At 26.5% G+C, this 12,625-nt stretch overlaps 2 protein-coding genes across 2 annotated transcripts in view; one reads left to right on the top strand and one right to left on the bottom strand.

Moving 5' to 3' along the window:
* Positions 1 to 12,625, bottom strand: part of LOC134833677 (intermembrane lipid transfer protein VPS13B) — a 29,270-nt gene that overhangs the window by 1,231 nt on the left and 15,414 nt on the right. Inside the window, exons 7-10 of the mRNA XM_063848084.1 lie at positions 4,668 to 5,052; positions 2,679 to 3,683; positions 859 to 1,643; positions 390 to 554 (exon numbers count right to left, since the gene is read on the bottom strand). Of these exons, the coding sequence (XP_063704154.1) occupies positions 390 to 554; positions 859 to 1,643; positions 2,679 to 3,683; positions 4,668 to 5,052 (2,340 nt within the window). The remainder of the gene's footprint in view (positions 1 to 389; positions 555 to 858; positions 1,644 to 2,678; positions 3,684 to 4,667; positions 5,053 to 12,625) is intronic.
* On the top strand, positions 5,159 to 6,288 carry LOC134833471 (pyrimidine-specific ribonucleoside hydrolase RihA-like). The gene is made up of 2 exons (XM_063847790.1): positions 5,159 to 5,379; positions 5,436 to 6,288. The coding sequence occupies exons 1-2, from the start codon at positions 5,188 to 5,190 to the stop codon at positions 6,201 to 6,203; spliced, it is 960 nt and encodes a 319-aa protein (XP_063703860.1). The 5' UTR covers positions 5,159 to 5,187; the 3' UTR covers positions 6,204 to 6,288.

The following is a 12,625-nucleotide window of genomic DNA, read 5'->3' as shown; positions in this document are numbered from 1 at the left end:
AAATTATTTAAAAAAATTATTTAAAAAAATTATTTAAAAAATTATTTAAAAAAATTATTCAAAAAAATTATTTAAAAATATTATTTAAAAAAATTATTTAAAAAAAATTATTTAAAAAAATATATTTAAAAAAATTATTAAAAAAAAATTATTTAAAAAAATAATTATTTTATTAAAAAAAAATTCAAAAAAACAAAAAAAAATTATTAAAAAAAATAAAAAAAAATATTTAAAAAAAATATTTAAAAAAAAAAAAAATATTTAAAAAAATTATTTAAAAAAATTATTTAAAAAAAATATTTAAAAAAATATATTTAAAAAAATTATTTAAAAAATATATTTAAAAATGTTAAAAAATTTATTTTTTTAAATTTTTATAATTTTTTTACCTTCCAAGAATTTCTAATGAACCAACAACCCATCCAGCGCCGAAAATTGCTCCCGATAAGTAATGCATGGAAGCTGAAGCTGACAAATTTTCAGGTAAAGTATTCACATCTGCCAATTCGTACATGGAAAAGTCAAGAGGACTGTGATCTAAGGCGATGTACATTCTGAAAAAAGATAAAAAAGAACATGTTAAAATCTTAAAAAATTTATTTTTCAAAAAACCACGTGACTTAGATTTGAAAAATCCCACGTAAAAAAAAATTTAGAACAACCACGTGACTAAATAAATTAATTTTTTGAGAAATTTGAAGCTTTTAGATGATTTTTTAAAAAAATATTTTTTTTTTGTTTTTTTAAGAAATTTTTTAAAAATTTGGTCACGTGGTTTTTTAATTTGTTAAAATTGACTTGTTTCATTATTTATTTTTAAATGAACCACGTGGTTTATTTTTAAAAAAATATTTTTACCTCAAGCAAGTATGAACCGAAAGCAGCACATTCAACGGATGAACTCGAATAATCTTCAATCTAACAGTTTTGACATCTGCCAATGCTGTTTGCTGCACTTCACGCGGTACTAAAACTCGATCTTTGGGACATTTTTCCTTTTCCACGTACGGTTCAACGTCATACAAGGCATTTGTTCCGAAACAATCGCTGATATAATCCACAAGCTCCATAATGTACGAATCCTCAATGTACGCTCGAAGAGGTTTAATTCGAATTTCCACACTTTTCACGCCTTCTTCGTCATTTTCGTACAATTCCATGCGAATATCTCCGAAAATTGTCAAATCCGAACGATTTTTCATCCATTGCTCTAATTCATAAACTGAAGCTCGTTTCCCGCGTGACGTAAAATCGCCTTGCGAACAAACGATTACGGGAAAATCAAAGTCTCCGTTCGTGAAAAGTTGGTTATCTGCTTGGAAATTATCGAAAGTCAGGTGAATTTGGCGCGTTGGATACGAAATTCTGAAGGTAACGTCGTCTAAGTTGAACAGGAGGATCTCTCGTTTGCGATTGGATTTCTTGTCGGAGTTGTTGAAGAGCGTTATGTGAATGCCTTCGATGAAACTGTGAATTGTGAGGGAGTCCAAAAAGGATTTTTGCATCTCATTGTCGTCGGTAGAGTCGAAAGAATGTCTTGGCAATATTGGAGGAGACAATTTTTGGTCTGAACGAGCACTTAAGCTGGATGCTCGAGGGTTGGAGAGTCTCGCACGAATGTCTTTGGCACTGAATTCGGTGTCCTGTGAAAGAAATTTTAATGAAAAACTATAAAAATGCGAAAAATTTAGAAAAAATTATAAATGTCAATTTGAAAATTTTCCGTTAAAATTTAAAAATCGCATATTTGCTGATTCAAATTTTTAAAAAATTTGAATATTCAAAATTTTAGGTCAAAAATTATAAATTTTCTTACTGAATTTTTATTTTAAGATTTTTAAATTGAAAAAATTGTAATAAATTTTTTTTTTTTTTAAATAATAACAAATTAAAATTTTAAAATTGCCTTTTTGCTAATTCGAACTGTCAAAAAATTAAATTTTTTACTTAAAATTTTCTTTAAAAACAGAAAATTTTCAATTTTGTTAATTTTGTCACTTCAAAATTAAATAATTTTAATATTTTTAAGGCGAATTTTGTAAATGTCAATTCAAAAAATTTCCGTTAAAAATTTGAAAATTAATTTTTTGCTGATTCAAACTTTTTTGAAAACAATTTTTAGCTTGAAATTATAAAGTTTTTTAAATTTTTTCAATTTTTTTTTCTTATTTTTAGAGATTTTTATTGACAAAAACTTGAAAATTGATATTGAAAAAAAAAAAATTCTTAAAAATTTGAATAAGTCAGTTTAACAAAATGTTCGTTTGAATTTGAAAATTGATTTTTCGCTAATTCAAACTTTTTAAAAATTTTAAAAAATCAAAAGCTCTTAATTAAAATTATTAATTTTCTTACTGAATTTTAGTTTTAAAAGGTCTCTAATTAAAGAAACTAAAAAAAAAAATTTGTTTCAAATAAAAAAAATATAAAATTTGAAATTTACTTTTCACTAATTCAAAACGTCAAAAAATTTAATATTTTACTCAAAATTTTCTATAAAAAAGAAATTTTTTAATTTTTTTTTTATTCTTTAATCAAAATCTATCAAATTTTAACATTTGAAAGTCAAAATTTGTAAATGTCAATTCAAAAAAATTCCGTTAAAAATTTGAAAATCGCCTTTTTGCTAATTCAAACTTATAAAATTTCTCAAAAACGTTCAAAAATTAAATTCTTACCTGCCGAATGTAATCTAAAACAACTTTTATGGTCTTTCCCGTCGTATTCAGCGACACTTTAATGTCACCATATAACGGAATTTCCAAGAAAACTTCCTTATTTTCGTCAATTTTGACAGCTCTCGACCATCTGAGGGGCGTTCCGCTATTACTGACACACGAAAAGATCAATCCATACTCGACAGGATCAATTTCGGGGAATGTTTCATCGACAATAGGAGGCGTATAGTAAACAATTTGCTTCGATGGTACTTGTTGATACCATTTAAACTTGTCGTCGGCATCGCAATCGTTCACGGGAGCATTTCCATTGTTGCCAACAGTCTCACTTTGGGCAACAAAAACATGAAAATCCGTCAAATTCTCGACTGCCAACATTGGGGCTTCGTCTTGGTAGATGGAAATGTAATGTTGATCCTGAAATCGATGAATTGACGCGATAAAGGGAATGTAACGACCTTCACAAAACACAGAAAATGATTTTCTCTTGATTTTTCTGTTCAACAGCAAGGGACAGGAGCAATTCTCGGCATCTCCATTGAAAAGTGTCAAAAAATAATTATAAGTCGAGTTAATTTTGAATTTCGTTTTGGGACTTCCGATGCACGAAAAAAGTGTCACGGGCGTTCCTTTCGCGTTAAAAGCTTGACACGACGTGCGATCAGTCGAATAAACGCTTTCTTTGATATTTTCCCAAAATTTCAGTGAATTTCCTTTTTCGTTCGTTTGAATGGCGAACGAGAAGAAATTTAAATCGTGTTCCGTGTAATTGACAACCACGTGACCTGCAGTAAGGATGAAAACTCGCATCGAACTGTCTTCGTTCAAGGAATGCAAAATAAAGTTCGAGAGCAAATTTCGATTGTTTCGAACGCAAATCGGGACAATTCCTTCTTCGGGAATGAGATAAGAGTCGGGGCCTAATTTGAAGTTGTTGTTAATGTGTAATAAGCCGCCGTAGGTCCATTCATCGTCAGAAAGTTTTATTTCGAATTCGAAAGCGTACTGAAAAAAAATTAAAATTTGTTAAAAAAAAATTTTTGAAAATTTTTTTTTAAAATTTTTTGAGCAAAAGTTCTTTAAAATTTATTTTTTTTTCATTAAAAAATTAAAATATTTTTTTTAAATAAAAAAGAAAATTTTATTTAAAAAAAATTTAATTTGAAATTTAAAAAAAATAATTTTTATTTATTTTTAAGAAAAATAATTTTAATTTAAAAAAATAATTTTATTAAAAAAAAATATAATTTTATTTAAAAAAAATAATTTTAAAAAAAAATAATTTTTTCAAAAAAAAAATTATTTTAATTAAAAAAAAATAATTTTAATTTTTAAAATAATGTTAATTATTTAATTTAATATTTATGAACCAAAAAAAATAATTTTAATTTAAAAAAAAATAATTTTAATTTAAAAAAATAATTTTAATTAAAAAAAAAAATAATTTTAATTTTTAAAAAAAAATAAATTAATTTTATTTAAAAAAAAATTAATTTTAATTTTAAGAAAAATAATTTAATTAAAAAAAAATAATTTTAATTAAAAAAATAATTTTAATTAAAAAAAATAATTTTAATTTTAATTTTAAAAAAAAATAATTTAATTTTTTGAAAAATAATTTTGATTGTAGAAAAATAATTTTAATTAAAAAAAATAATTTTAATTTAAAAAATAATTTTAATTTAAAAAAAAATAATTTTAATTTAATTTAAAAAAAAATAATTTTTAATTTTAATTAAAAAAAAATAATTTTTAAAAAATAATTTTAATTTCAAAAAAATAATTTTAATTAAAAAAAATTTAATTTAAAAAAATATTTTAATTTAAAAAAAAAATAATTTTAATTTAAAAAAATAATTTTAACTAATTTATTTATTTTTAATTATAATTAATTAAAATTTTGAAAAAATTAAAACAATAATTTTTTTTATTAAAATAAAGTATTTTTCTTTACTTTCAGGTCTAATTTTCATCATAATTTCAACTCACCTCAACACTAAAAGGCATCACGACGTTATTCGGTTCAATTAAACAACTTTCCTTGCCATCCACACTTTTCAGTCTAATCGAAACTCCCGTTGAATTAATAAAAAGAGCCCATGGCGAGATCGTTAGCATCAACGAACACGACAACTCCTGCGCTGGACCACATTTATAAATCGGCAACGTTCCCTCTTGAAAAGAATTTTCTCGATTCCATCGCAGCTCTTCCTCACGTTTGCATGGCCAATTAGCGGATGTCTCAGTTTGCAGCAATTTAATGGCATTTTCGATATTTTTGAAAGTTGGAGGCACTTGGAAAAATTGTTTGGCATCGATGAGTTTGTACGAAAGCAAAGCACGTCTCTTGTCCTCGTCATAAAGTGACTTGAAACTGAAACAAAAAATTCTCTCATTAAAATTTTCTCTCTTTTTTGCAGCTCTTGAATGGATTAAAAGATAAAATTGGAGATTATTCAGTCAGTTTTGAGTCGCAGAAGTGTCAAGAAGAATAATTTTTTAATAAAAAATGGAAACGAAAAGTGTCGTAATTGACGTCGACGTTGGCGCAGATGATGCTTGGGCTCTTTTGTTAGCTCTGAACAACGAAAAACTCGGAAATTACAAAATTCGAGCCATTACTTGCACTTTTGGAAACACAACTTTGGAAAATGTGGGCAAAAATGTCTTAAAAGTGCTCGAAACTGTCGATCGATTGGATGTAAGTTCAAAATTTTCTTCATAAAATATTTTTTTCAAAAAAAATTTTTTTTTTAGATCCCAATTTTTCTCGGAAGTTCAGAGCCTTTAATCATCCATTCCCCAAAAAATGGCGAAAAAGACGAAAATTTTCACGGATCCGACGGTTTAGGCGACGTAATTGACCCAAAAACGCATCTCAACCCGGATTTACTTCAAAAAACCTCCGCCATCGAAGCAATTCGCGACATTTTACTTTGCGATAAAAACGTTCATCTAATCTGCTTGGGCCCGTTAACAAACATCGCCTTGTTACTAAAAATGCATCCCAATGTCAGAGATAAGATACGCGAGATTACAATTATGGGCGGCAATCGTCACGGCGTCGGAAATATCACGAGAGCGGCGGAATTTAATTTTCACTGCGATCCGGAAGCGGCTTTTATAGTTTTTCAATCCGCTCGTTGCCCGATCAAACTTTTGCCATTGGAAAGTGTGAAACACAACAAAATGATCGAAAAATCGTGGAGATTTGATGTTTTGGGAAAAGTTGATGGAAAAATCACGAAATTAATGAATCCGATAGAGGAAAAGTTGTTGAGTCGAAGTAATTTTTGGTATCCGTTCGATGCTTATGCAGTTGCGAGTTTTATAAAGCCTGAAATTGTTAAGAGGGAGACAAATTTGCACGTGACGATCGAACTTGGAGGATTTTTTACAAGAGGTCAAGTCGTTATTGATCATGTTGGAAAGGAAAAGTGCAAAAATGTGACCGTATTTGAGGAAATTGACATTGAAATGTTTAGAAATCTTATGAAAGAAGTAGTTGATGCTCAAAAAAATTGAATTAATTTGAAATAAATTTAAAAGTTTTCGAATAATAATTGAGTTAAAGGCAAAATATTAATTAAAATTGTTTAAATTAAATCCTTTTAATTTTTTTTTTTTTTTTTTTTTGAAGAAAGTATTAAAGAAATATTTTATTCAACCAACTTTTGATGGGTTTCAAAGCTAAAATTTAATAAATATTCATTCTAAAGATGATTTCCATGCATATCTCCTCGATTTTTGAAGAAATAAAAAAAAGTACGATTTTATCATATGAGGAGCAAAAATCGTACTTTTTTTCTCAAGTCAATTTTCAACCAACTTTTGATGGGTTTCAAAGCTAAAAGTTAATAAATATTCATTCTAAAGTCGATTTCCATTGCTATCTGATCGATTTTTGATGAAATAAAAAAAAGTACGATTTTATCATATGAGGAGCAAAAATCGTACTTTTTTCTCAAGTCAATTTTCAACCAACTTTTGATGGGTTTCAAAGCTAAAAGTTAATAAATATTCATTCTAAAGTCGATTTCCATTGCTATCTGATCGATTTTTGATGAAATAAAAAAAAGTACGATTTTATCATATGAGGAGCAAAAATCGTACTTTTTTCCTCAAGTCAATTTTTGATGGGTTTCAAAGCTAAAAGTTAATAAATATTCATTCTAAAGTCGATTTCAATTGCTATCTGATCGATTTTTGATGAAATAAAAAAAAGTACGATTTTATCATATGAGGAGCAAAAATCGTACTTTTTTCCTCAAGTCAATTTTTGATGGGTTTCAAAGCTAAAATTGAATAAATATTCATTCTAAAGTCGATTTCCATTGCTATCTGATCGATTTTTGATGAAATAAAAAAAAGTACGATTTTATCATATGAGGAGCAAAAATCGTACTTTTTTCTCAAGTCAATTTTCGATTTTTGATGAAACCGAACTTTTGATGGGTTTCAAAGCTAAAATTGAATAAATATTCATTCTAAAGTCGATTTCCATTGCTATCTGATCGATTTTTGATGAAATAAAAAAAAGTACGATTTTATCATATGAGGAGCAAAAATCGTACTTTTTTCTCAAGTCAATTTTTGATGGGTTTCAAAGCTAAAATTGAATAAATATTCATTCTAAAGTCGATTTCCATTGATATCTGATCGATTTTTGATGAAATAAAAAAAAGTACGATTTTATCATATGAGGAGCAAAAATCGTACTAAAAAACTACGATTTTATCATATGAGGAGCAAAAATCGTACTTTTTTCTCAAGTCAATTTTTGATGGGTTTCAAAGCTAAAATTGAATAAATATTCATTCTAAAGTCGATTTCCATTGCTATCTGATCGATTTTTGATGAAATAAAAAAAAGTACGATTTTATCATATGAGGAGCAAAAATCGTACTTTTTTTCTCAAGTCAATTTTCAACCAACTTTTTGGGTTTCAAAGCTAAAATTGAATAAATATTCATTCTAAAGTCGATTTCCATTGATATCTGATCGATTTTTGATGAAATAAAAAAAAGTACGATTTTATCATATGAGGAGCAAAAATCGTACTTTTTTCTCAAGTCAATTTTCAACCAACTTTTGATGGGTTTCAAAGCTAAAATTGAATAAATATTCATTCTAAAGTCGATTTCCATTGATATCTGATCGATTTTTGATGAAATAAAAAAAAGTACGATTTTATCATATGAGGAGCAAAAATCGTACTTTTTTTCTCAAGTCAATTTTCAACAAACTTTTGATGGGTTTCAAAGCTAAAAAGCTAAAATTGAATAAATATTCATTGATTTCCATTGATATCTGATGGATTTTTGATGAAATAAAAAAAAGTACGATTTTATCATATGAGGAGCAAAAATCGTACTTTTTTCTCAAGTCAATTTTCAACCAACTTTTGATGGGTTTCAAAGCTAAAATTGAATAAATATTCATTCTAAAGTTGATTTCCATTGATATCTGATCGATTTTTGATGAAATAAAAAAAAGTACGATTTTATCATATGAGGAGCAAAAATCGTACTTTTTTCTCAAGTCAATTTTTGATGGGTTTCAAAGCTAAAATTGAATAAATATTCATTCTAAAGTTGATTTCCATTGATATCTGATCGATTTTTGATGAAATAAAAAAAAGTACGATTTTATCATATGAGGAGCAAAAATCGTACTTTTTTCCTCAAGTCAATTTTTGATGGGTTTCAAAGCTAAAATTGAATAAATATTCATTCTAAAGTCGATTTCCATTGATATCTGATCGATTTTTGATGAAATAAAAAAAAGTACGATTTTATCATATGAGGAGCAAAAATCGTACTTTTTTCTCAAGTCGTCAATTTTTGATGGGTTTCAAAGCTAAAATTTAATAAATATTCATTCTAAAGTCGATTTCCATTGATATCTGATCGATTTTTGATGAAATAAAAAAAAGTACGATTTTATCATATGAGGAGCAAAAATCGTACTTTTTTCCTCAAGTCAATTTTTGATGGGTTTCAAAGCTAAAATTGAATAAATATTCATTCTAAAGTCGATTTCCATTGATATCTGATCGATTTTTGATGAAATAAAAAAAAGTACGATTTTATCATATGAGGAGCAAAAATCGTACTTTTTTCCTCAAGTCAATTTTCAACCAACTTTTGATGGGTTTCAAAGCTAAAAGTTAATAAATATTCATTCTAAAGTCGATTTCCATTGATATCTGATCGATTTTTGATGAAATAAAAAAAAGTACGATTTTATCATATGAGGAGCAAAAATCGTACTTTTTTCTCAAGTCAATTTTCAACTCTAAAGTTCATTTCAATTTTTGATGGGTTTCAAAGCTAAAATTGAATAAATATTCATTCTAAAGTTGATTTCCATTGATATCTGATCGATTTTTGATGAAATAAAAAAAAGTACGATTTTATCATATGAGGAGCAAAAATCGTACTTTTTTTCTCAAGTCAATTTTCAACCAACTTTTGATGGGTTTCAAAGCTAAAATTGAATAAATATTCATTCTAAAGATAATTTCCATTGATATCTGATCGATTTTTGATGAAATAAAAAAAAGTACGATTTTATCATATGAGGAGCAAAAATCGTACTTTTTTCTCAAGTCAATTTTCAACCAACTTTTGATGGGTTTCAAAGCTAAAAATTAATAAATATTCATTCTAAAGTCGATTTCCATTGCTATCTGATCGATTTTTGATGAAATAAAAAAAAGTACGATTTTATCATATGAGGAGCAAAAATCGTACTTTTTTCCTCAAGTCAATTTTTGATGGGTTTCAAAGCTAAAATTGAATAAATATTCATTCTAAAGTCGATTTCCATTGATATCTGATCGATTTTTGATGAAATAAAAAAAAGTACGATTTTATCATATGAGGAGCAAAAATCGTACTTTTTTCTCAAGTCAATTTTCAACCAACTTTTGATGGGTTTCAAAGCTAAAATTAATAAATATTCATTCTAAAGTCGATTTCCATTGCTATCTGATCGATTTTTGATGAAATAAAAAAAAGTACGATTTTATCATATGAGGAGCAAAAATCGTACTTTTTTCTCAAGTCAATTTTCAACCAACTTTTGATGGGTTTCAAAGCTAAAATTTTGAATAAATATTCATTCTAAAGTCGATTTCCATTGCTATCTGATCGATTTTTGATGAAATAAAAAAAAGTACGATTTTATCATATGAGGAGCAAAAATCGTACTTTTTTCTCAAGTCAATTTTCAACCAATTTTTGATGGGTTTCAAAGCTAAAATTGAATAAATATTCATTCTAAAGTCGATTTCTTTTTTCTCAAGTCAATTTTCAACCAACTTTTGATGGGTTTCAAAGCTAAAATTGAATAAATATTCATTCTAAAGTCGATTTCCATTGCTATCTGATCGATTTTTGATGAAATAAAAAAAAGTACGATTTTATCATATGAGGAGCAAAAATCGTACTTTTTTCCTCAAGTCAATTTTTGATGGGTTTCAAAGCTAAAATTGAATAAATATTCATTCTAAAGTCGATTTCCATTGCTATCTGATCGATTTTTGATGAAATAAAAAAAAGTACGATTTTATCATATGAGGAGCAAAAATCGTACTTTTTTCTCAAGTCAATTTTCAACCAATTTTTGATGGGTTTCAAAGCTAAAATTTAATAAATATTCATTCTAAAGTCGATTTCCATTGCTATCTGATCGATTTTTGATGAAATAAAAAAAAGTACGATTTTATCATATGAGGAGCAAAAATCGTACTTTTTTCCTCAAGTCAATTTTTGATGGGTTTCAAAGCTAAAATTGAATAAATATTCATTCTAAAGTCGATTTCCATTGCTATCTGATCGATTTTTGATGAAATAAAAAAAAGTACGATTTTATCATATGAGGAGCAAAAATCGTACTTTTTTCCTCAAGTCAATTTTTGATGGGTTTCAAAGCTAAAATTGAATAAATATTCATTCTAAAGTTGATCGATGAAATTCCATTGATCAAGTCAATTTTTGATGGGTTTCAAAGCTAAAATTGAATAAATATTCATTCTAAAGTCGATTTCCATTGCTATCTGATCGATTTTTGATGAAATAAAAAAAAGTACGATTTTATCATATGAGGAGCAAAAATCGTACTTTTTTCCTCAAGTCAATTTTTGATGGGTTTCAAAGCTAAAATTGAATAAATATTCATTCTAAAGTCGATTTCCATTGCTATCTGATCGATTTTTGATGAAATAAAAAAAAGTACGATTTTATCATATGAGGAGCAAAAATCGTACTTTTTTCCTCAAGTCAATTTTTGATGGGTTTCAAAGCTAAAATTGAATAAATATTCATTCTAAAGTCGATTTCCATTGATATCTGATCGATTTTTGATGAAATAAAAAAAAGTACGATTTTATCATATGAGGAGCAAAAATCGTACTTTTTTCCTCAAGTCAATTTTTGATGGGTTTCAAAGCTAAAATTGAATAAATATTCATTCTAAAGTAGATTTTCATTGCTATCTGATCGATTTTTGATGAAATAAAAAAAAGTACGATTTTATCATATGAGGAGCAAAAATCGTACTTTTTTCCTCAAGTCAATTTTTGATGGGTTTCAAAGCTAAAATTGAATAAATATTCATTCTAAAGTCGATTTCCATTGATATCTGATCGATTTTTGATGAAATAAAAAAAAGTACGATTTTATCATATGAGGAGCAAAAATCGTACTTTTTTCCTCAAGTCAATTTTTGATGGGTTTCAAAGCTAAAATTGAATAAATATTCATTCTAAAGTTCATTTCCATTGATATCTTATCGATTTTTGATGAAATAAAAAAAAGTACGATTTTATCATATGAGGAGCAAAAATCGTACTTTTTTCCTCAAGTCAATTTTTGATGGGTTTCAAAGCTAAAATTGAATAAATATTCATTCTAAAGTCGATTTCCATTGATATCTGATCGATTTTTGATGAAATAAAAAAAAGTACGATTTTATCATATGAGGAGCAAAAATCGTACTTTTTTCCTCAAGTCAATTTTTGATGGGTTTCAAAGCTAAAATTGAATAAATATTCATTCTAAAGTCGATTTCCATTGATATCTGATCGATTTTTGATGAAATAAAAAAAAGTACGATTTTATCATATGAGGAGCAAAAATCGTACTTTTTTCCTCAAGTCAATTTTTGATGGGTTTCAAAGCTAAAATTGAATAAATATTCATTCTAAAGTTGATTTCCATTGATATCTGATCGATTTTTGATGAAATAAAAAAAAGTACGATTTTATCATATGAGGAGCAAAAATCGTACTTTTTTCCTCAAGTCAATTTTTGATGGGTTTCAAAGCTAAAATTGAATAAATATTCATTCTAAATTTGATTTCCATTGATATCTGATCGATTTTTGATGAAATAAAAAAAAGTACGATTTTATCATATGAGGATCAAAAATCGTACTTTTTTTCTCAAGTCAATTTTCAACCAACTTTTGATGGGTTTCAAAGCTAAAATTAAATAAATATTCATTCTAAAGTCGATTTCCATTGATATCTGATCGATTTTTGATGAAATAAAAAAAAGTACGATTTTATCATATGAGGAGCAAAAATCGTACTTTTTTCCTCAAGTCAATTTTTGATGGGTTTCAAAGCTAAAATTGAATAAATATTCATTCTAAAGTCGATTTCCATTGATATCTGATCGATTTTTGATGAAATAAAAAAAAGTACGATTTTATCATATGAGGAGCAAAAATCGTACTTTTTTCCTCAAGTCAATTTTTGATGGGTTTCAAAGCTAAAATTGAATAAATATTCATTCTAAAGTCGATTTCCATTGATATCTGATCGATTTTTGATGAAATAAAAAAAAGTACGATTTTATCATATGAGGAGCAAAAATCGTACTTTTTTCCTCAAGTCAATTTTTGATGGGTTTCAAAGCTAAAATTGAATAAATATTCAT

Source organism: Culicoides brevitarsis, chromosome 3 (assembly GCF_036172545.1).
Source record: "Culicoides brevitarsis isolate CSIRO-B50_1 chromosome 3, AGI_CSIRO_Cbre_v1, whole genome shotgun sequence".
NCBI lineage: Eukaryota > Metazoa > Arthropoda > Insecta > Diptera > Ceratopogonidae > Culicoides > Culicoides brevitarsis.
The sequence above is the reverse complement of the archived record's forward strand: the minus strand, read 5'-3'. Positions and strand labels throughout refer to the sequence as shown.